The sequence below is a fragment of the Anas acuta genome, chromosome 5 (assembly GCF_963932015.1).
Source record: "Anas acuta chromosome 5, bAnaAcu1.1, whole genome shotgun sequence".
In the NCBI taxonomy this organism is placed as follows: Eukaryota; Metazoa; Chordata; class Aves; order Anseriformes; family Anatidae; genus Anas; species Anas acuta.
Window position 1 is genome coordinate 64,768,527 of NC_088983.1, and position 22,824 is coordinate 64,791,350.

Genomic DNA, 22,824 nt, shown 5'->3' on the forward strand with positions numbered 1-22,824 from the left:
TCACAGTAAGGCCATTCTATCACCCATGAGCAAATTAAACCTCTTCATAGCTTTTGCATCAGTAAGAAGCATCTGGTGCTTACAGTGTTATATATGAACACTGATGGTTACATCCACACTCCATCACACTTTTCAAAACAAGAAGACTATGTCCCTTGCTCTACAAACAAGATGCATATCCTAAGTACTCCAGAAACATATATGAGTAAGAGCAATTCAAAATACTAATTGCATATTTTTTCTTATCTTAGGCTTTGTCTTCACTCCTTTTGTATCCACCTCCACATCCTTTCCCACTCTAACCCAAGCTACTTGCCCCCATGAGCTATGTGCACCTTCCCTTCAGCTTCACACATTACATTGCCAGGACTGAAACTGAAAAGAAGAAAAAAAGGGGGTTCAGACAAACGTTCAGAATGTCTGTACCTTGTTGTTCAGTAGTTCTGCTGCAGGAATTTAGGTGGTTTGGGACTTGCAGACCTTGCCTACAAGAGGCGTTGTGTTTTAAAATGCAAGCTATGACTTGCAAGCAGTTGAGACATACTACTTAAAAATCAGCAATTAGCAAAACAGAGTGAAATAACATGCAGATTTTCTGCTTACAAAGGACTTGAGAAACTCAAGTTCTCTCTTTTAAATGACTGCCACTGTAAGCTATACATTCATTTTTTGCAAAAAGCTTCAGCTTACATTATAACTAATAGTAAAATAATGTATTCAAGTTACTGTTTAATATATAAACTTGAAAAACTGACACAGCTCATTCATTAATCAAATGCATTAGCTAGGAAGTGAAGATTGTCTTTATCTACTCCTACACTAAGAACTACCTAATGTGGGAATAGAAATGTTGTTTTTGCAGAGTTACATTGTTTAGAAGGAGGGAATGTGGTACTGAGATATGCTTACAGTGATAAGAAAGTTTAGCAGGCGACCTAGTAAAATGCAGGCAACCAGACTCCTTAGGACAATTAGGTGAAAATCATGGTGTCAAGTCAAGTCAGATAAGTGAAGAAACATTACCACTTCAAGCAGTAAAAGTGTCAAAAGAAATTTGAAATTTAACAGGCCAGCAACTGAAGACTATGCATTGTTTGTGAAGCATCAGATAGATTGTGAACCTGGATTACCCACTCAGTGGGGAAACAGGGGAGGGTCCTGCCATCAAAAGGTATATAAACTGTGTTTTGGAACTAGTAGATGCACTCTCCCCTGCTTGTGGGGTGCCCGCCATTGCAATGGCGAATAAATTACTACTCCACTGAGATCCTCGCCTGAGCCTAAGTTATTGGCTACGGAGTGTTTCTCACACTAAAGGGTGGAGTGATTTCAAAAGAACCTCACTAGTCAAGACAAGATTTGTGTAACAAGTGATGCCAACAGAGCAGACTGGGCAGTTAACAGAAAAGAACACTAAAAGTGCTAATGAATTGAATGATTGAGTATACAAAATCTACCAGTTTTAGATATTATGGGATTTTTGGCTACAGACAGACCAGGATTTCAATCCAACAATGCACTTAGTGTGTCTATTGATAGCTTAAGGTTGTCAACTGCAAGTCACCAGAGACTAGAAGTTCTGTAAAAAATGAAACAAAAAAATGGGACCCAAATGTAAACCTGGGATTCCTAAAACGAGCATCTTCCCTGAGATACTAACATACCAAAGGGAGCAGACATCAGCACCAAGATCCTGGATGTTCAAATTTTTGCCATCAGCTGCTCTCCTGCAGTGCTGCTGATGGACAAATTGCAATTTTCACTCCACAAATCTTTCCCTCTCAATTTTCAAAGTTCATTTTCACTTCAGCACTGGTAGGAACTCCTCTCCTTGGAGCAGTACAGATCTCAAAGAGTGGAACTCTTGCATACGGCTGAGAACATGCTTAGAGGAATCATATAAGTTGCTCAAATAGGAATCAAGCAGTAACTTTAGCAGTTCTGGATAATCACAGAGAACTGCAAGTTTGGTTAAGATGTGCTAGAGCTTGGCCATTTATAGTAGATTTTTCTCTAGAAAATCTTGTCTTACAAGTTGAAGAGGGAAATAGAACCCCAGAAGTTAATGTTTAATTTCTATTTCTTTTTACTAACTTACTAACAGAGTAAAAATAAATCTCTTACTTAAAGGCTTAAAAATGTTGTAAGTAAGGCCATTAAAATGGGGTTGCTATCTATTCTATCTCTACAGACAAACCTTTAGGACTCTGGAGCTTTTGTTCTCCAGTCACTTTCTTAAATTTACACATTAGGGTCAAACTCACATATAATCTGTAAAAACAAACAAAACAAAAAAAAAAAAAAAAAAAAAAAAAAAACAACAACCAACAATCTGACAGTCATTTCCAGAACAGGTCAAGTCAGCTTGAAAAAGCAGTTCCACGGTGGTACAGTACTCCCTGTCCAGAGCTGCAGGGATCCAGTCAGCACTCTAACCTGGCCTGGTATCACAGGTTCTCTTTCCTAAGCACCAGAGTATTCGAAATTACTAATCAGCTGCTGTATTTGCAGAAGGCTGGTGCTAAATACACATGTGTATAAAAGCACACATCCACCTGTTCACAGAGAGAGCAAGCACCTTGCACTGTATCACACGGGAGGCACCTCTCTACTCTCCCACAAAGAAACGTGACCTGTACCTTCTAACTAATGAGAAGGTACAGTTGTGCTCTGAAGTGTTTCTATCAACAAGGTCAGGCAAAAGAAAGCAATGTTTTTAATAGTGCCAAAGCTAATTGAGAAATCCATGATACTCCTCCAGTTCCCCAGTACACCTTCCTGAAACATTAGCATCTTCAAAACACAGTTGCAAGGAAGAGATCTGAGAGCAACCAGATATACTTCTATTAGAGTTTACTTGCTGTAGAAGTTGCTAGTTTTATTTAACAGATGAATACAGACAAGAAAAAAAATCTTAGGTACAGTAGCTTTGAGTTAGACCTTACATAAAATACTACTACAAATGCAACTAAGAAAAGCAACTAATCTTATTGCAGTAAATCTTACCAGTATCAATTTTGTCTCCTTGAGTTTTCATTGTTCATTGCTTTTCATTGACTAGGCTAGTGTACCACAATTGAAATAGAACTAGTCAACAAACCAGAAAACATTTTGACTTTCACATGGTAATAAAAAGCGCTGTTACTTTATGTTCTGTACTCTATACTGAGCTTTCTACTGAAGATACTCTGTTAACTTGCATGCTAGGCTATGTTCCCAGGAAAATAAGTTACAGAATATTTGAACCTTAAACCTTAAAAGCAAGTGGATGTAAAACCCTACACAGGCATAAAAACATGCACATCCAACTACCTATTGCTTGTATTTGGTGTCCGTGGTGATACAAGACTGATGGATCAAAGCCTGACATCTATGTTGGTAACTTGTCAATCCTCACTGACATCCGATAAAATGAATGTTAGTCTGGGAATGTAAATGGCGCCTCCAAATAATGCAGCACCTCTTGAGAATGAGGTCTCTGTGCCAGAAATGGCAAACAGTCTAGTTCCTCTTCTGGAGGCTTAAAATACCGATACTCTTCTGGCTATCAAAATACTATCAACTGAGCCATTCAGTAACAAAGAATATAGTCTAAAGAGAATACTTTTGTGATGCAAAGCCAAAAAGAAATAATGTCTGAGAGAGGAATATGCATGTGTAGGGGATAATGTCTAATGTTTCTGTAATATATGTATATATATACACATGTACATAGTGTACAGATACACAATTTATATGTATTATAGATATATTTCTACCTGTTGTGGGAGGACACAGGGTAGCAGAGGCATTGTGATTTAAAAAGTAGGCACAATTTATTTTCCATGAAACTGCTTTTCCAGTGCTGGATTTGATTCTGGTTAGAATGCAGATCTATTACTGCAAGACAGATAGGTTTTAAGGCACATCTTTCCCTACCTGTGCAGCTTTCACCTCAGAATTCAAAGTGCAAAAGTATCACTGAAAAAAACTTTCAATGATTTTAGCGGTTTCTAACTCAGCTCAGAGAATAAATGAGAAATGAGGGTTGTGGAGTTGTGATTATTATTAATTACTACTGTGATAAATTATATATACTGTACATTTTAGAGTAGATGGTTTGCTGAGGTGTTTGATGAATTCTCGTATTTACCACCCAATTATATACATAAAGAGCAGGAGCTGTGCAAATCCTTGATTTTTACAAGCCAAGCCTATAAACTGAACCTATAAGGCAGGTTTGGCTTTCAGCATTCAGTTTCCTACAAGCATAAAAGTTGAGTTTGTGTGATAGTGTGTGCCTATTTCTTTTACTTGGCAGAGCGAAAATAAACAGAAGTGCTGTTCTAAAGAGGCACCAATCTGAAGGATACCTGAATAGCATTAGAACAGCAGGCCAGCTCCCAGTGGCTGGCTCCTCACAGCCTCTACTACCAGCATCTCCATCCTCAGAACAAAGTGTCGTTATCTGCCCCTTTTCAGATGATCATCAATACTTGTAGCTACAAATATACAAAACCACTTGTGTTACACTACACAGCAGGATGAATCACTGATGGGTATCAAGGATCAGCATATGCTAGCTGTATTTAGAGGCCCACAGAAAGGTTTTCCTTTCAAACTTCCCACAGAATACAATAGCTATACATGTATTACTTTGCTGCTAACATTTAAAATAAGCAACCAGGAAGTAGAGTAACTCTTCCATATTCCAGTGGTCTGGAAAACCTGCTGCCTGGAAAGTGACTGAGGCATCCTACAATGTCACTTGACACCTCACATATGAAAATTAACGTATGTAAGAATGACCTAAGGAGACAGTGCAAAGTTTTTGGCAACTCCTTTAACTCATTTTCCCAATATTTTTTTTCTTAAGTTGACAGATCTGAGCAATGGTACTTTTTAATCTGAACTTTTTTCTTCCATTTGGTAGAGCTCTCCTTGGCAGCATTTTTTTCAACTTTTTTTTTTTTTTTTTACAGCTTTTCCAGCTGTAATCCAAATTTTCCAATTCTCAATCTCATGCAATTACTCCTAAAATAGTTCTGCAGCCTAGCAGTACCCGAAGTATATTCTTCCTTAATGTTTAAAGTTTTCAAGTAGTTTTAGATTTGATTCTGTTAGGTATTTCTTAGATACATTAATATGTGTAGATCTGCCTCGTCCCCTTAAACAAGAATCAAATATGACTGTTGGTTGCTTTTCCCATTTAGTGTTTTCTCTAACTTGGCAACCTTTAAATTAAGTGTTTGTACCATGGGCATGCTCAAAGGTCAAAAGAGTGTGAGAGACAAATAAACGTTAACAAATGTTTTGTTTCAGTAGCTGCTGCAGAAAGATTGTTGAAAAAAGCTCCCCAGGATCTAAATGATTAGAAGTTAATGCAATCAGTTCAATGAGGTTTTCCACCATGAAGTATGAGAAAGAAAAATTATTCAGCTAGTTGTATTTATCTGGAAGACTATTGGTTCTGGACACAGCACTACCTTATTAAGTGAGGCAACTTTCCCATAAGGAGAACACAGATAATATCTTTCACTAGTTATAAGAAGCTTATAAGGAACTTTGTATGATCATTGGAGAAAACTAAATTACAAATATTTTTATAGCTGTGAAGAACAAATAGATACAGTGAGTAAGCGAAATACATTAAGAATACATTAGTGTTGTGTCCCAGTCAGTTGAAAGGTTTGCTTCTGTACACTGGTTTTGAAGATGATGACCATACTTGCTTTTTTTTTTTTTTTTAAAAAAAAAAAAGATATTTAAGTTGCCTTCATTACACATATTTTATTATTAAAAAGCATCTTGGAACACGTTAGCATTTTCTATAAAACCAAATTGTACCTCAGTATATTTGCAATTTGTTTTGTATCTTGTCTTACCATTAAATCTATAACCTTTGTCAAACAGTTAAAAAGAAATCACAAGCAACTTAATTTTGTTATTTGCCATTCCCAGCTTTAATATCAGTATAAAAACATGAGCTGAAAGAGGGAAAACGTAGTCACTGGATGACAGCAGAGAAGATGCTATCATTTCAGGATTGACACCTAATAAAATAGGAACTACTACCATATTTTTTCTTTTTCTAATGTCTTATAAAATAGTTGGAAAACTTCCAAGAGAGAACTGGAAGAAAGTTAGACTAAAATAAGCCAGGACAAGTTAAACTAAATTAAATCATAAACTATTAGTTAGACAAAGCCAGCTACCAGAGGAAACACTGGCAAGTCCTGTACTGGTAAGAGCATGAAAGTATCTGAAGAAAACCTAACAGTTGTTCTAACTTAGTACATGCTGACCATCACACTCAATGGCAGAGGCTTTGCAAGACTTGACATCTGGTTGTTGCTGCAGCAGTATACCTGAGATTTGCTAGAATTGCTGGACAGTTTAGTTTTCTAGTCTAGTCTGCCTTCTGACTTTGGAGTGAAAGATACGCCAAACTAAAAAGTGCAACAATCTGTTGTGAATTGGAGTGGTGTAGAGAGAGCCGGGGGGAGTGTCCAGGATCAGTTTCAGGTAGAATATAAAACACCCACCAGACAAAAGTTGATTTTCTAGTTATTATCTAAACATGCCAATTAGATTTTTCATGATGAATGTATAAGCTTAAGTGCTCATATCTAGGAATTTAGATGCTCATAAGTATAAAGAAAATACACGTATAAATGTAGTGTCTTCTGCAGTAATAAATCTCAGTAAAAAACAGATGACTAAAACCAGATGACTGTCTAAACATGCCCTTACATCTCAGCACAAGGGAGGTTAATGGAGATAAGTATTCCTTTCAGTCATAAGCAAAAAAAAAAAAAAAAAAAAAAATCCAAACAGACAAACAAAAAACTTCACTTGCATCAACAGCAAAAGGGAACTTAGAAAACACAGGGGTACAGGTTCTTGCAGTAGGATATAAAAACAACTTGATCCATGGAACATGCAGAATCAGTCTGGCAGAAATACTAAACCAATGTGATCAGTATTAGAAAAGATCATTTAAATACTCAGAATCCACTAGCCAAAAGGCCATGCTGCCACAAGACATTCGGTGATAGACATAGGATGAGCTAGTAGATGGTATTTACACTACACTCTGCTTTTCATTGTGATTCTTTACCAAGCAAAAGATCTGTCAGGAAAAATTCTCTACATGCAGAATCATTTTCTCATTAATTCCAAGGGTAATTATGTTATTTTCACAGAAAAATACGATATCATCTGATACATCCACTTCACCACCTGTCTTTCTCAGAAACATCCTGAGCCTGCATTCAGGACAGGAACTTCTAATGAGACTACTGTCTACTGTCATTTAGCAAATGTACCTGTATTTGCAAGACTTGAGTAAAGAATATTCTTAATCTTTTAAACTTCTTTTTGAATCTTTGAACAATCGTGTTTCCAGAGGTAAAGGGAGTTGTCCTCCACTTTCCCCCTCCCCAAAGTGACATTTCACAACCAGTTCTCACCACCAGGCAAGGCTGATAAGCAAATGGAGCCATATATTTTTCCACTGATTCTACTGTCTCCTCAAGACAGACAAATAGGGATTATTTGCTAGAGTTAAAAGTCTACAAAACAATTCTGCTATGAAAACCAAAAGCGCAGACAGGGAGGGCATCCATGGAGCACTGTTATACTGAGGGTTTATTCAGAGTCTTTGGAAAGGGCTGTATAGCTATCTTTGCTGTTTGAGTACAACACTTACATTTGATTGACAAATTCAATATTCAGATCAAGATCAACCACCTCAGTTAACTGCAACATTGAAACTCCCCCACAAATTTGTAATATAGTTTTCCTAAGTTAAACTAATAAAAAACAAACAAACAAAAACTACAAGAACGACAACCACAAAACATTACGACTGCTTACATTAATAGTTTTGTGTTTTAAAACATTCAGAAATTTGGCTATGCCAAACTATATTGCTTTCTTCAGAAAGGTAAATTTAAAGTATTTGTTTAACTTTCAAGAGGAATAAATGTGCTCACTTACATGATTTCTTTTGTTTTCTCCATCTTTTATAGATGTAATAACTGTCTCAGAATAAATTGTTGATCCGGTTTTGTTATTTGTAACCTGATATGGAAAAAGAACAACAATAAATCAAACTACATTTTTAAATTATAGTCCTTTGTTACTCTCAGTCCTATTCTGCTATAATTAATTCCCACCCTGCTATTTCCCATCTTTCTGGCACTCAGGCAAAATCCTTATTTGGAGGAAAAAAGTAGATGACAAGGCTAACTCCTTAACTATTTGAAACATCACTGTAATGAAGCTAACAGAGTGAGAAATGATCATTCTTTCATTACCTATGCAATTGCCATACCTGTGTTCTACACATAGTATTCATTTATTTTTAAAATAATTATTTTACATTAAACTTTTATGTTATACACCCCTAAACCTATCAGGCAAAAATAAGATACAATAAAATCCAGAAGTACTTATCATCAGGAAAGTTTACGCTTCAAATTCTCATGCTTCTCTGCAAAACATGCAAAATTGTTTTTACTTTTGAAGAAAAGGTCAAGTGAGAATGAACAGTTTGGTATGTAAGTTTTCTCATACCTTATCAATTTCTTGATGAGTCTGAACAGTTTTATTACCAATTCTGGTTTCTGTGTTGGACTCGTTATGGTAGCTGGGAGGCAAGTTTTCAAAGTTTACTTCTGATAGTTTTTTTGCCCCTTCCTCTTCAGCTTCCATCTGCCAGATTTAAATAAACCAACTGAAAATTAGCAAGCTGAAATTATTACACAAAAGAGAATAAGCAACATATCTTTTCCATCCCTCAGTAATGCCCTGTTTAATTGTATGATGCTGTTAATATAGATCCCTCTGTATGGGAACACTCACTTAGTTGTTTCACATAGCAATCACAGCAGCTCTTTTAATGAACTATAGGAACACTGGAGAGCTAAGCCCTTGAGTTCTGGATAATTTAAATAATGAGCTGAAGTCAGTTTCTGTGAGGAAAAAGTGTGCTGAGACAAGAGACAATTTGGTATCTATACAGGCCAACACTGGTTAAGAGTCTGGCTGTCTCTTTTTCCCTGAAAAGCACTAACAGCTTCAGACACACTTTCCCACCCGACAAAGGGGAGAAAATATTCGGGCAGGAGAGAGTCACAGGCAAAAGCCCCTCGAAGGCAGCAGAAGTCCTATATGTTAGGGTGCACAGATCCAAAATTTCATTCTCTATTTCAATTCCCATTTCTTTGTTTGCCAGATGAAGACACGGTACAGAAGACATGATAAGAGTGTTCTCTGAATCAGAAAACAGAGCAAGCATGGCAAAAGGGCACGAGCCTTGTAAACAATACAAATTTGGAGCAAGTTGTTTCATGTCTGTTACTTGCAGTGACCATGACAGAGCTAGGAGGCCACAAGTTTAGCCAGGGTGAACAACAGAATTTTTCCCAACACAAAAGTCTCTCTTTTTGATCTATCTACTTTAGCTGACAAATGCAAACCTTTTTAAGAGCAAAGCATTTATCTGCTCCCATGCCGCTTAGAGAATCCATCTGTTGTGCTGTATACAGACCATTCCTCAATCCCGAATAAACATTTCTAACAGAAGCAGTAAAATAGGCAGACATTTTAACTACATTCTTATTTACAACTAAGCATATTTTATTTATTGTAAAGCATGCTTTTTTAATGTTTTGTCTCAATGTGTTTACAGCCTAAATGAAATGGATGACAAGCAGAATTCAGCAACCATCTGGATAACAGTAAAAGTTAGAAATGATCTAATTACTGTAAACAAAGGTCTGTGTCCCTCGTGGCCTGCGAGTAAAAGGATTTTTGGACTACATAACTTAATTTTAAGTGAAAGAGAGAACTTGGAAGGAAGATTTTGAACATGACAGTGTGAGAAACACTCCGTAGCCAATAACTTAGGCTCAGGCGAGGATCTCATTGAAGTAGTAATTTATTCACAATTGCAATGGTGGGCATCCCACAAGCAGGAGCACGCCTACCAGTCACACAGTGCTGTTTTTATACTTTATTTCCTCGAGGACTGGGAACCTCCCCTGTTTCCCCATTGACTGGCAAATCCAGGTTCACAACCTATCCAGTGCTTCACAGACAATGCATGGCCTTTAGTTGCCAGCCTGTTAAATTTCAAATTTCTTTTGACTTTGTTACTGTTAAAGTGGTAATGTTTCTTCACTTACCTGACTTGACACCGTGATTTTCACCTAATTGCTCTAAGGAGTCTGGTTGTCTGCATTTTATAAGGTCACCTGCTAAGTTTTCTTACCACTGCAAGCATATCTCAATACCACATTCCTTACCTTTAAACAATGTAACTCTGCAAAAACGTTTTTATTCCCACAACAGGGAAAAAGCCCAGAAGTGGGAGGCATGCAGGAATACGTGCTTTGGTATGTGAAACAATGGCTTGGGGTCTTAGATTCAATTCAGTTCCTGGCTTTGAAACACGTCCTGTGTGATTCTGCGATTTGTGCGATCACCTCTGGCGTTTCAGGCGCTGCTGCACAACATTAAAGTAAGCTTTCCCTTCGCTCCTCCCCTCCCCACGTCCTTTTTTGCTCCTGCTTTAGGATCCGGGCAGATGTCTGCCCGCACGGCTGCCTCACGACCTGCCCCCACACGCCGAGGCTGCCTTTCCACCACGGCACAGCAGCGGCGGGGAGGCTCGGTCGGGGGCAGAAGCGGGAGAGCCGGGCGGTAGGTTTTTTTTCTCCTTGTTCTTTCGGTTCTGTCGTTCTTTTGCGAGCGAGCAGCGCCGGCCCCACCCCACCCTACCTCCCCTCGCCTCGCCGCCCCCTCACCTCCTGCACGGCGTTGCGCAGCTTGTGCTGCGTGTCCTCCATCAGCGCCTCCACCTCCCGCAGCATCTCGCCCAGGCTGGCGGCCCGCCGCCGCCCGCCGGCCCCCGCCGCGGCGCAGCACGGAGCTGCCAGCGCGGCCGCCAGCAGCAGCAGCAGCAGCAGCGGTCTCGGCCCCGCAGCCGGAGCCGGTGCCGTTCCCCGTGCCCGCCCCATGCCGGTGGCGCTGCTCCCGCCGCTCCCCGTGCCGGTTGCGGGCTGGCAGCGCGGAGGTGGGGCGGAGCGGGGCGGCAGCGGGCGGCTCCGCAGTGCAGCGCCAGCCCCGCAGCCCCCCGCAGCCCCTCGTCGGCCCGCCCCGCCCCGCCCCGCCCTGGCCTGGCCCGGCCCGGCCCGGCCCCCGCGGCCCCGGGTGGATGGTGATAGCTGCCTCACAATATCTCCGTTCCGTGTTTTGCTTTCCAGTCTCCAGCGAGGCTCGTCAATAGATGTGGTCGGCTCTGGAGGACCAGCTAGTTCCCTGAGAGTCGATACTTCCAGCCTCTGGCTGGCCAGTACCCCGCTCTCTCTGATGACTTCCTTCCAAATCTTTTTCCCCAAAATTTCAGACAACGTCATCATTTTTTACCTGTGTTCATCTTCCCCGGCTTCCACGTTACTCTTCCTGTCCGTGCTGCACCTCAAGAATTACGTAGGTGGTTTTAGCTGCAGTCGGCCGGCTGCTCTGAGGCAACAATGTCGTGCCAAGAGAAAACTCATTTTATTTTGGAGCCTGGATGAGAGGTAATTGTGAGTAAAGTATTTCTGCAGAAATATATGTGTCCTGAACGTTTCCTGCAAATTACGATAATCACCAATATAAATTCCATGGTTATTGGCAGACTGAAGGAGCTTCATGCAGCTCTAGCAGAAAGGCAGTAGAGAGGAGTGGAGATTGTTAGGCCCCCTCTGTCCCCAGAGGGAAACCCTTCCTCCAGTCTTCCAGCTCCTGCATGTCATAGAAACATACTATTGTAGGGGTTTTTCCAACCTAAATGATTCTGAAGCTCATACTTTTTTTTTCAGTGCCACAGAAGGTTTCCTTTTGGACACGCTATAAATCTCAATTTATTACAGTAGTTTGATATTTTTAAAATAATAACTTCTTGGACTACACAATTTAAGTAATACAGTGTGTTGGGAATTATCTGAAACAAATTAACTTTATTCCATCACATTGCATGAAATACAGCATATAAAACAATTCTGCAATTTAGATAACATACTCCTCTTTCCAGTCTTTATAGTTAGATTTCCAGTTCACTGTCTTAAACCAGCTTATTAATATTGCCAGTGACAATGTACAGGTGACACTTAATTAGCATTAAGAGGTTGAATATCCCTTGTGGAGTAACTGAAGATTTTGAGAACATCTCCTGAAAGGTATATTATACTAAAAAAAAAAAAATGTATTACACAAAAGCACATACGATTTTTTGTCAAGACAATTTATTCTTAAACATTAAGTAACAAATTCAGGGAAGATAAAATTCGCTGGCATAATTCTAACTGGAAACGTAGTTGGGAAAAACAAATCCCAGAGATACTACACAAAAAGAGTTTGAAAGACTTTGGTCAGCCTCAGTACAAGAACCCTAACATGAGTTTGAGGCAAAAATGCTCCCTTGCCATGCCGAATGCACTCCTGTCAAAGATAGCTATCATCTGAACTGGTGATTCTGGAGAATAGAAACCACTTCCTGTTTGGATGAGTTTTGAGACAAAAGAGCACATTCCTGAAATCAGTAGGGTAGGGAATCATGCATGTTCCATTTTTTTTTTCCCCACACACATTGTTTATTCATTTAAAGGACATACATTACATTGTGTTCAGTGTTTCAAACATCTGTTATTTTGAATGTTCATTTACCATTTAATTGAGTTCTTTTCCCTTTGCAACAATTGTACTGTGAACAGTCAATCAGAAAAAAAAAAAAAAAAGAGTAGCAAGATGTCTGGCTAATCTATGAAAAGAAAAGGCATCCTTCTGAAGGATGTAGGTATGAACAACATCAGATGCAGATAACAACACAGCAAAGACAAAATCTATCACCAGCAGGTAAAAATCCCCCAAACTGAAAGCCAGAATTCCCTGCTGAGCAGAGTTAGGAGAGGGAACTAACAAGTGACATTAGCAGTTTCTTCCATCTTAAGCCCTGTGGCAGTTCCTTTGAATTTCCCCTGAAGAGGCTGTGCTGTGTGGCTGCAGTCAAGCTGGGGTGCCAAGCTGGTGCTGCCGAGGGGTCACCCAGCTGCTGGGCTGACTCCATCACCTGCGGAGCAAATGGTGTGTACCCACAGCTGTCACCCTCTGATTTTTTTATTAGTACAGTAGCAGTTAATGGTTTTCTATGGGAGAGACTATCCAGACAGATAAAAATGTGATAACACTATTAAATGGCTACTCTTTTTATTGCTCTTTTATTTTTTAAGAATGCTTGGATTTATAAAGCTCTGAGTTGTAGTAAATTTTTTTTTCTACTCACATGAGGTTTTACAATATGGAAACTTGTAAATGTCAGGACTGAATAACTCTAGTATAAAAAAAAAAAAAAACAGAGTTATTTTGCTGGATCAGCTCAGTGTTTAACTTTCTGACCATCTTCATACATTAAACATATATCAAAATTTTAAGCTCAGTCTGAGATCTAGGAGTTTTAGGAAAATATAGGAAAGAATTAGGGGTTTTGTCGCTATTAGAGCAGAACCATTGAATGGTCATATTTTTTCTCAGGTTTTGCTGAAATAAATAGGCATTAAGGACACTGAAATGCTAACACATTTGGGATAAACCTGACTGCAATGAGAGGATTATCAACAGAGTTTTCCCGGAATTACTGTTCCTGAAAATTCTTAATTTAAGACTGTTCTGGAGTAATTGTGCTACATTCTAGTTTAATTTATTTTGTTCTGTAAGTAGTTTACATTGCAAAACAGTAAGACTTTGTTGAAGATTGTAAGAGGATCACACATAGAGTTGATTTTGAACCATTATTGTAGTCAACTCCGCATCTTGTCAGAACCAGAATAAGTTTCAGATGTAGGTGACCACCTTTTAGGCCTTTATTTAATAGATAGAAGGCAAGTTTTGTAGTCTGTTTAGTTTTATTTTCTTAGATAAGAAAGAAATTTTTATCTTCTTTGTTGCAGAAGTTAGACTGGAGTTCTATTATCTTCTTTTGGCCTTCTTGTGCGTGACCATAAAATTTTCTGGAGGTTAGTTTGTTATAGGACCTGTGAAATATGAACCTCACAGCATACAGTAAATCCTTGTCAGCTTTTTCAAATACAGTCACTATGGGACAGCTGGAATTTACTCAGAAAAAAATAGAATTATGCAAATAGGAATATTGTTTGCATTTGATGGCACATTATTTAGCAAGACAGCAGCTATACATTTGAAATATGAACATGTTTTGATCTCATTTTGTATTGCTCTGTGGACTGTATTTTCCTTTTGATATGTTCCCAATTTTAACTGGTGAAGGCCTGACTAATCAACGCCTATTTTTATGGTGTGCCTTGTTATCTTCTCAGTTCCTTGTGACCAGAACGGATTGAGCAGTGAGTCACCCACCAGACATTATTAGAGCTGTGACAACATGAAACCAGATGAAACCTCTAAACTCTATCTGCTTTCCAGACCACGGAAATGCAGCATATTGAATTTGCTTTGACTTATGCAAATTGCAGAGCCTGGTAAGGACTCTTTTCTACCCCTAGGAGTTTTCCAGTATAGAGAAGTTTTGAACAACCACAAATGCAAATTACATGCATAGGCAAACTGCTGTATTCTAGCACATGCCCAGTGATAGTTCAAATGCCACTGCAAGCCATTGTCTTCATTTAAAAAAAGTGACCTTAGGCAATAAGTTTCTGAAAGTTTTTTTTAAAGTATTATTTTGTATTTGTGATGCACAAGTCCATGGCAGTGGGTGGCAATCTTATTGTTACTCAAATGTATTGCTGTGTGTATTCATACAATCAAATTACATTTCCAAACTTTCACATGCCAGATTATTCCAGCTACTTATGAAGTGCAATATTGTCTCATAAATGAAAAAGTCAGTGTAATTCTTTTTTACAAAAATGTACATGCGTGTTTTTTTGGGAGTAGTATAAACTGACAGTACGTAGGTGCAAACACTATCATGAGCACTATTGTAGCATTTAATGTTTTTAAGACTTCGTGGTTAAGATAATTGGGAGTGAAATGCAGAATCTCTGTATTCAGATCTCAGAGTGCGTTTCAGATCAGAAAGTAATGGTTGAAAGTTTTTGGTGTGCTCAATTTGTTGTAGATAGATAGTTGATAGTTTCATTGATATCAACTCCCAAGAGCTGGAAGGCTGGATATTAACAAATATTAAGCTATTCTCTCATTATCAGAGAGCATCCTTCTAGGCCAGGGTTGAGTTGTATTGCCTCATTCTTGTAGCCAACCTTGACCTGTGATGTCCCAGCTGTATCTTTTGAAGCTAGAAGACATAAGTCTTTTTGCGGTCTGTCACAAATAGTGCATTTGTCTTTAAAGTAGAATTTCTCAGGCTTGTTGGACAAATCACTTCTTTTTGACTTTCTGTAGTGTTTGTCCTTAACACAATTTGCATGCATTCAAATGGTGCTTCCATTCTGGGGCTTCATCATGAAGACAGAGACTGCTTGGTAACTGCATTTCCCTATTGTAGTAAGAAGTGACATAGCTTGGGCTGCTGAGCTGATAGTGTAGGTCTCCTGGGATCTCTGGTAGGCTTATCACTCATTCTGAGTGCCTCTGTTTTCCCTTCTCATTGCTCTTAAGGGTGGTTGTTTTGTAGCTGTAAGTTGTATGAAGATTTTTCTTATGTGACTCTGAGAACATTTTTTCCAGACTATATTTGTACCTTTTTCCCTAATGCAGCCACCCACTCTATAAAATTCTCAGTTGGCTGCAGGTAAGGTCGTAAGCAAAGTTAATAAGAGTAAGTTGATGGACCAACTCTTTCCACTTAGCATTCCTTTGCCAGTTACTGATCCAATTAAGGTTTTAATACGGAAGTTGAGAGAAACACGTCCCTTTTTGTGTAGGGGTGATATGTGTAGAGAAAAGACATCCTAGAGCCAAATTCTGTTGTCTGTTCCATGGCATTAATTGTTGACCATTCCTGTTCACTTCAGCACTTTGCAACATCAAGTTAGATATGACCTAAATCTTACTACAGATCTCATTACCTTGCTACAGTTGCTATTCTCCCCCTTGAAACTGTATTATAAGCAGACACAACAGGTATATGTGAGAGCTGGGACAAGAGAATCAAGGAATGGGCATTCTACGAACTGCTGTGAAATTGGGACAACAGTCATGAAGAAGGTACCTGGAAGAGAAGGAACTAAATAAATTAAGAGATTAAATGGGCTGAAGATAGACAGGAACTCACATAAGGAAAATTAGATAACAACTAGAGCAGTAGGGAGGTTTTTTGAAAGGGGTGGTGAGAAGATTGGCTTGAAACACAGGAAGAGAGAAGCAGTGCAAAGGAGTTGCAGAGAAAAAGTACTTGAAAGAGACCGCATGAAAGAGAAAGTCACATGGACAAAACAGCAAAGCTAAAAGCAGGGAAATAAAAAAGGCTGGTTCAGAAAAGCAAATGACTTAAGGGAAGTGAATCCTGAAGCTAGTTTAAAGCAATATGAAAACATACAATGTGCTTGTGTGAAATAAAGGACATAGAAGAAGAAAGAACCAAATGTACTGTGAGAAACAGAAGACTTTTATCATATATATAATACACAAAAAGAGACATCTAATTTGAAGAAAAAGTTGATTTATTTGCTTCTTTTTTTTTAAACAAAATATAGGGAATATAATGTATAGTAGTGTTTTGGTTGTTTATGAAGGTGAAATTTACTCATCCCTTGGAAGAGAATGTGTGTCATGCTGGCCAGGTTTTTCCCTCTTTGATGCTATAAATTGTACTTGCTACCAATAACCACAAAGATAACAGATGTGTTAGGAAAATGTTAAAGATCAGGTATCAGCTATCCACTTAGAACCTTGCAGATTCTAGGCATTCAATAAATCCCCCGAAGTTGTCACAGCCATTTATTCCTCAAGCCTTTCTCAAAATGATAAGCATGTAAACAATGACAAAATACATGCAAAGTTTGCTGCTTGGCAACAACAATTTCATAGATGACTCACTAGCCAGTAGTTTGTGCATGCATTTGCCTAATCATAGAAGCAATCCAACCTTCCATCTTGTACGTTTAATGAAGCTACTTCAATTCCCATCTAACCACATATCTTAAACATTTATGATGTCAGGAGATATAATGTATGTAGTCTTCAGGTGTGTTGTCTTTCTCTACCAGATTTCCAATGTCTCTCCACAGTACATTATAACTGAGCATCATTATTTAATTTTTCTAGTCTAGCGTGTAGTCAAAGCTTAGTTTAATGTCACTGCAGTTTCAAAATAAAGAAAAATGCAAACACTGATAAAATCTCATACAAAAATGAGTCATTCCTATATTCTGATTTTCTATTTCCTGTTCTAACCGTATCTTAAGACTTACGAAAGTAATTCAATCTGTGGTTTGTGTATCTAACATCATAAAGCACTATACATTTATTAAATTCACAGAAGACAGAACAGAGTTTAAGCTGATATCAGGTATTGTACTTTCACAGATTTTAACAGATTTGTAATGATTTATATCCATGTAAGAGGAACAGCTCCAATATTTCCTGTTTTTAAATTGCATGTCATTCTGAATTATGGTATTTTGTACACTTTTCCATTATGGAAATGAAGTTTGTTTGAATCAGTATTTCTTCAAGGATGGGTATTGCCTTTTTTTTTCCTGTTTCATGCCACATTTTTAGTGGTTGCTATGGTGAATAGGTTTGTGTATTAAATAGCAGAAAAAAGAAATCCCACAATAAAGGGTAGCCATTCACAGCTGGCTGTTTCCCCAAGGCTACAAAAACATATGAGTCCTTCATTTGGAAAGATATTACTTTTAAAATTCATAAATTAAGAATTCTCTAATCCATGTGCTAAACCTAGGACTATCCAGTTTTCTCAGCTGACTATCTTCCAAATAGCTAGTGCAACTATGAAGACATTAATACACTGATATTTAACTTGCATATGGTCTTTGTTAAAGAACACAAGAAAAAAAGTTGAATGATTCAGAACAAAGAAAAGTATTCCATAAAGAAATAACAGGTGCTCCCTTCATCTTGCTGTCCTTGAGTTTGTGAATCACTACAGGATCAATTTTTTTCACAGTTAGATATATTTTACTTTAGCGCACTATTTCCTCATGTCACCTGCTTTTCCAGGTTGTTGTTGAAGCCAGCAGAACAAAAACTGACTGTGGAAACCAATTCTCTCTATTTCTTATGCAGTTTTTCTTTTCTGGTGAGAAATGATCACTGGTGACTCAAGGTCTTAGTTAAGTTTGAGGAAACAGGAAGGGCTCAGGGAAAAGAGAAGGTCATGGCTCCTGGTAGCCTCTTCACAGACCCATCAAGACTTGGGAGAAGCCCTCCTGGTGCTGCTCTCCATGTGTCCCAGTGCACCCTCTTTCCTTCAGCATGCCAGTTGCTGCTCACCCGCAAGTGTGGGAGATATCACATCAAAATTCCACTAAAAAGTGGCATTTGGTTTTGGTAGAATGCATCAGTTCTGGACTCACTGGCTCCAACCCCCTTGCAAAAACAGCAACAAATAATCACAAGAGCTGGCAAGAGTCTCATAAATATTCTGAGATGTACTTTCTGAGATAAGATGAAAGAATTCAAAACAGCATGCTGTGTCGAATGTGTATTCAGCTGATACCTTCTAGGCTTTTTCTCACTGTACTCCTGGCAAGATGCTTACTTAAATTCCTATTGAAATATGAACGTCAAAGTTGATAATCCATACGGAATATCATTTGAAACAAAAAGTATTACTGGATATCCCTCTGTAAATGCACATTATCTGTTATCTATTTAGGTTGTTATGACTAATTAGCTTTAATACAATTTTATGCACACAAAAATATTTGTAAATAGTTTTCTTTTAGATACAAGGTATTTTAAAATTTAAGGCAATGGACTGCACTATATTTTGCAGATTTTGAATCTAAATTTTTATTGTTTCTTTAATAAAAACAAACCTACTAAAATAACAAAATTGGGATTGGGTCATCTACATGGGAAAGTTTTTATAAGCACCTTGATTTTTTTTTTTTAAAAAAAAGAATACTTCTGCATACTTTAATACAAGAAAACATTCTACTTTTGATGAAGGCACAAATCTTATGTTATGTAAAATTCAGAACTGGGAGCAAAGGCCAAACTACCAAAATTACAGCAAGTACTTTGTTTTGCAACTATTTTTAAGTATTAAAAACAGAATACTCAAGAATACTACTGTGCTATAATGAGAAAATAAATTATTACGGTCGCATCTTAGGAACAGGATCCATCAGCCATGTACAAAATCAAGTCTAGGTGGCATTAACACCACAAATGACCTAAAGGAATGGTAAAAGGTGCTAGAAGAGTGGTGTATGAATAGCAATCGCTGCAAGATCTGTTGTATTGTTACAAAAACTGTGAAAGTAGAAGTGGTCCCATGAAAACAGCTGGGACAAACAACTTCCAGGACATGAAGGTTGTCATTGTTCTTGAAACACTGATAAAACCAATAATCAGAAACTACAAATAAGCACTAAAATGAGATGCTTTACAAACAGCAGATGGTGCAGCACTGCAGCTGGAAGGAGTGCCTTGGTGGTGACGCCAAAGAAGCTTAAACGGAGAAGGAATGATTTGCCATTGTTGCCAGGAGCCATAAATGTTATTGATAGATGTGTGGCTGCACAGCAACAGACGAAGAGGATCACAGGCTGTTAAACAGCATTATTGACAAGCCTATAGCTTTTGCACTATGAAAGGTGAAAAAATATGACTTGCCAGGGAGCTGCAAGCCCTGAGGATACATTCCTGTTGCTTATCTTATATTGTGCAAAGATAGGAAAAGGAAGAATAATTGCAAGAAGTACAATGAATGTATCATTTAGAAAGAGGATCTCAGAAAATTAAAACAAAAAACAAAAAACAACTGATGATGTAATTCATCTTTAAACAAAGAAAAATAATAAAATCATGATGCCTGCAGAGAAGCAACATGTTTGTTAGCTGTAGGGGATAACTGGAACTAAAAATACAAGCTGTGAAAAGAGAGAATTAGTGAAAGGAGAGACTATACTGATCTCAAATAAAATTAATTGAGAATTTCTTAGAAGCATTAATAATGTCCATTTTATCACGCTCCTATGTGAGAAAGGAATAAACATCCATAATTTTCCCCAAATAATTGCACGAATAAAAGAAATGACCATTGGTGCGAAGTGCCAAAGACAAAATTTTGGGGAACTGAGGGAACATTAATGACATGCCCAACAGAGCCAGGCAATCAGTGACTGATTCGAACACTGACATACAATTACCAGTCATATTTTGGAATAAACTGATGACTCAGTATGGTTGCTAGCCTGCATTAAAACAAGCCATGTTAACTTTCTAGATCATGCTCTAATGAGATAATGGGGACAGAGCAGATGTGAGACGGCTACATGGAGACAGTGCAATGAAGGACTTGTCTGTCTTGTGGATTTTCCCAGGATGAGTGAATCATTTACTAGGTCAGTACCTCCAATCTCATACTTTTCACCTATGATGCTCTTGAATTTCTGAATGTGACTTCTGTGCCTTATGGAAGTGTGATTGTCTTCCAAGAGCATACCTTGTATTTTAGCACCTTGGCATGTCTTTCTACAAATTGGCTACAGGTTATTTCTTTGTCCCTTATGAAGAGCATCAGTTGCTGAGGATCTTTGATCTGTGTGCCTTATTTTGGGGCTAGGAGTCAACCTTTGTAATGACAGGGTTGTTGAAACCCTTTTTAGGGCCATGCCAATGCAATCTGGTACAAGCCAGGTTTCACATGATACCTGTATTCCTCAGGATGTTGTCACACAGGCTGAGGTCACACAAACTGCCCAGCACCTAGGAGGCAAATTGCGCAAGGGACAGACCGTCCTCTTTGAAAGCTTGTTTGTTGTACCCACCATAATACCCCTGTGCAAGGCTCTGCTTTTATTCTCTTTGCTGCCCCTGGTGGAGATCTCTGCTGCCATCAGTTAACATGCCTTCCAAAGGCCTGGTTCTTAGCCTTCTGTTTATGACTTGCATTAAATTCAGCTTGTAGCTTCCATCCTTCTTGCATCCTGGAAATTTGAGACTGATGTAATTTTCCTGTTATATTTCACTTTTGACCATTTTTATTTTACAAGGCAATGAGGAACATAGAGCTGTAACTCTGTGGGTGTAGTAGTGGATATACACGTATGTATATATGCATGTGTGTGTGTGTGCATGTATATGCTGAGAGCACAATCATTTTTTTAACATATTTAAAGCATGAGGGATTAGTCCTCCAACAAAATGAACATAGTCTTAATAAATTTCCTCAGCATGCCTTATGTGTCTTATGATAAATAAGGCATGCTGAGGAAATTCATTATGTGTCTTATGATAAATAATGAATTAAAGTAATTGCTTTGTTTTCTTACATCTGTGCTTCTGCTGGTAAACCATTTCATATATTTGCACTATGCTGGATGTGTTTGTTGTGAACAATGCCTCCTGATGTTGAAATGCGGTATATAACAGCAGTTCTTCACTATTATAATCCAGCAAATTAAAAGGTGATTTCTGTTTCAATGCAGCTTCATCTGATGGTAGAACAGTTTCCTACATGAACTGCTGTACTTACCACAAGGATTTTTTATTTATTTATTTATTTATTTTTCTTGATAGAGTGAATACCTCAGGTTTTAATGTCCTTCCAATTGTACTACAAGCTAAGGACTGTATGGAGCCTTTCCAGAAGAACTGTAGGAGCCTTCTGGAAAGGCTCCATACAAGGAGCCCCTCCAGACAAGGAGTTTAGTATCTGCAAAGGGGACTGACAGCTCCAAGACTCTCTATAAGCTTACTCACCTGTAAGGTAATGATGGCAGAAAGCAATTCCTCCAGAGCTGAAATAAAGCCCTGTAGGAACATCCTGTTTTCTGTTCAGTACTCTTTTTTTGCTGACATCTCTAGTTTGGAACAAAATTGTGTTTCAAAGTAAATAGGAAAAAAAAAATGGATATTTTAAAAAAAAAAATCTGATTTATTTGTTTTTGCTAACTTTTTAACTGGACCATGTTACCTGATAATTTTATCTATGTCCTGAAAACACATCTTGCTTTAGGTACTTACTGAAGTAAATCACTTAATAAAGTAAATGTCCCGGGAAGAAGTTTCAGTTTTCTCCTTGTCAGAACAAAAGATCCAATGAACGTACAAAGAATTTTGCTCAGATTTACAATAATGACAATAGTTTTTAAATCTTATCCCTACATATTTCCAGGCAACCGCCTTGTGATTTTTGAGTTGAGTTTTCACTGTTTTTCTGGACTCAGACTGCATAAGGCATGCAGTCCTGTGGCTGGGAGCTGACTAGGAAGGTGTCACTGTAACTTAGCTGGAGTAAAGCATTTATACTTCAGGTTCTATCTTCCACAAGATTGCATCCTTTCTTATTTCTGATTGACTGCTCCCAAGGCTTCAGTCAGACAAATACGTTCAAGGTGTTATTAATTTGTTAAGTTCTGCAAAAGCAAAGTAAAAGTTCTGATCATGCTATATCCTTCATCCTTTATATATTGTATATTATATATGTGATACAGCTGCGGCAATGAACAGACACACCCCGTGTCTCATTTCCCAGAAGGCTCCAGTATTGCCACTGTCTAGGGCAAAAGATTGGTTAATAACCCATCTATTTCAAGGTTTTAAAATACTTTACTAAAGTTACACACTATCTATAGCAAAGTTTTTCTTATGACTTTTTCACATGCATATATATCTTCCCAGCATAAGTCACACAGGTGGATGGCTTTGTATGTATTT

At 38.2% G+C, this 22,824-nt stretch overlaps 1 protein-coding gene and 1 long non-coding RNA gene across 5 annotated transcripts in view; one reads left to right on the forward strand and one right to left on the reverse strand.

The window, feature by feature from the left end:
- Nucleotides 1–11,333, reverse strand: part of DKK3 (dickkopf WNT signaling pathway inhibitor 3) — a 27,204-nt gene extending 15,871 nt beyond the window's left edge. The window contains exons 1-3 of the mRNA XM_068685387.1: nt 10,794–11,333; nt 8,560–8,697; nt 7,981–8,064 (exon numbers count right to left, since the gene is read on the reverse strand). Of these exons, the coding sequence (XP_068541488.1) occupies nt 7,981–8,064; nt 8,560–8,697; nt 10,794–11,006 (435 nt within the window). The 5' untranslated portion in view covers nt 11,007–11,333. The remainder of the gene's footprint in view (nt 1–7,980; nt 8,065–8,559; nt 8,698–10,793) is intronic.
- LOC137858020 (uncharacterized) overlaps nt 10,446–22,824 on the forward strand; it is a 24,172-nt gene continuing 11,793 nt past the window's right edge. For 2 of the 4 annotated variants that reach the window (XR_011097482.1, XR_011097485.1), the window contains exons 1-4: nt 10,450–10,689; nt 11,253–11,570; nt 14,364–14,525; nt 20,390–20,507. This is a non-coding gene — a long non-coding RNA (uncharacterized lncRNA). Of the gene's footprint in view, nt 10,690–11,252; nt 11,571–14,363; nt 14,526–20,389; nt 20,508–22,824 lie in introns of all 4 variants that reach the window. The other 2 variants (XR_011097484.1, XR_011097483.1) reach the window with 2 other exon arrangements.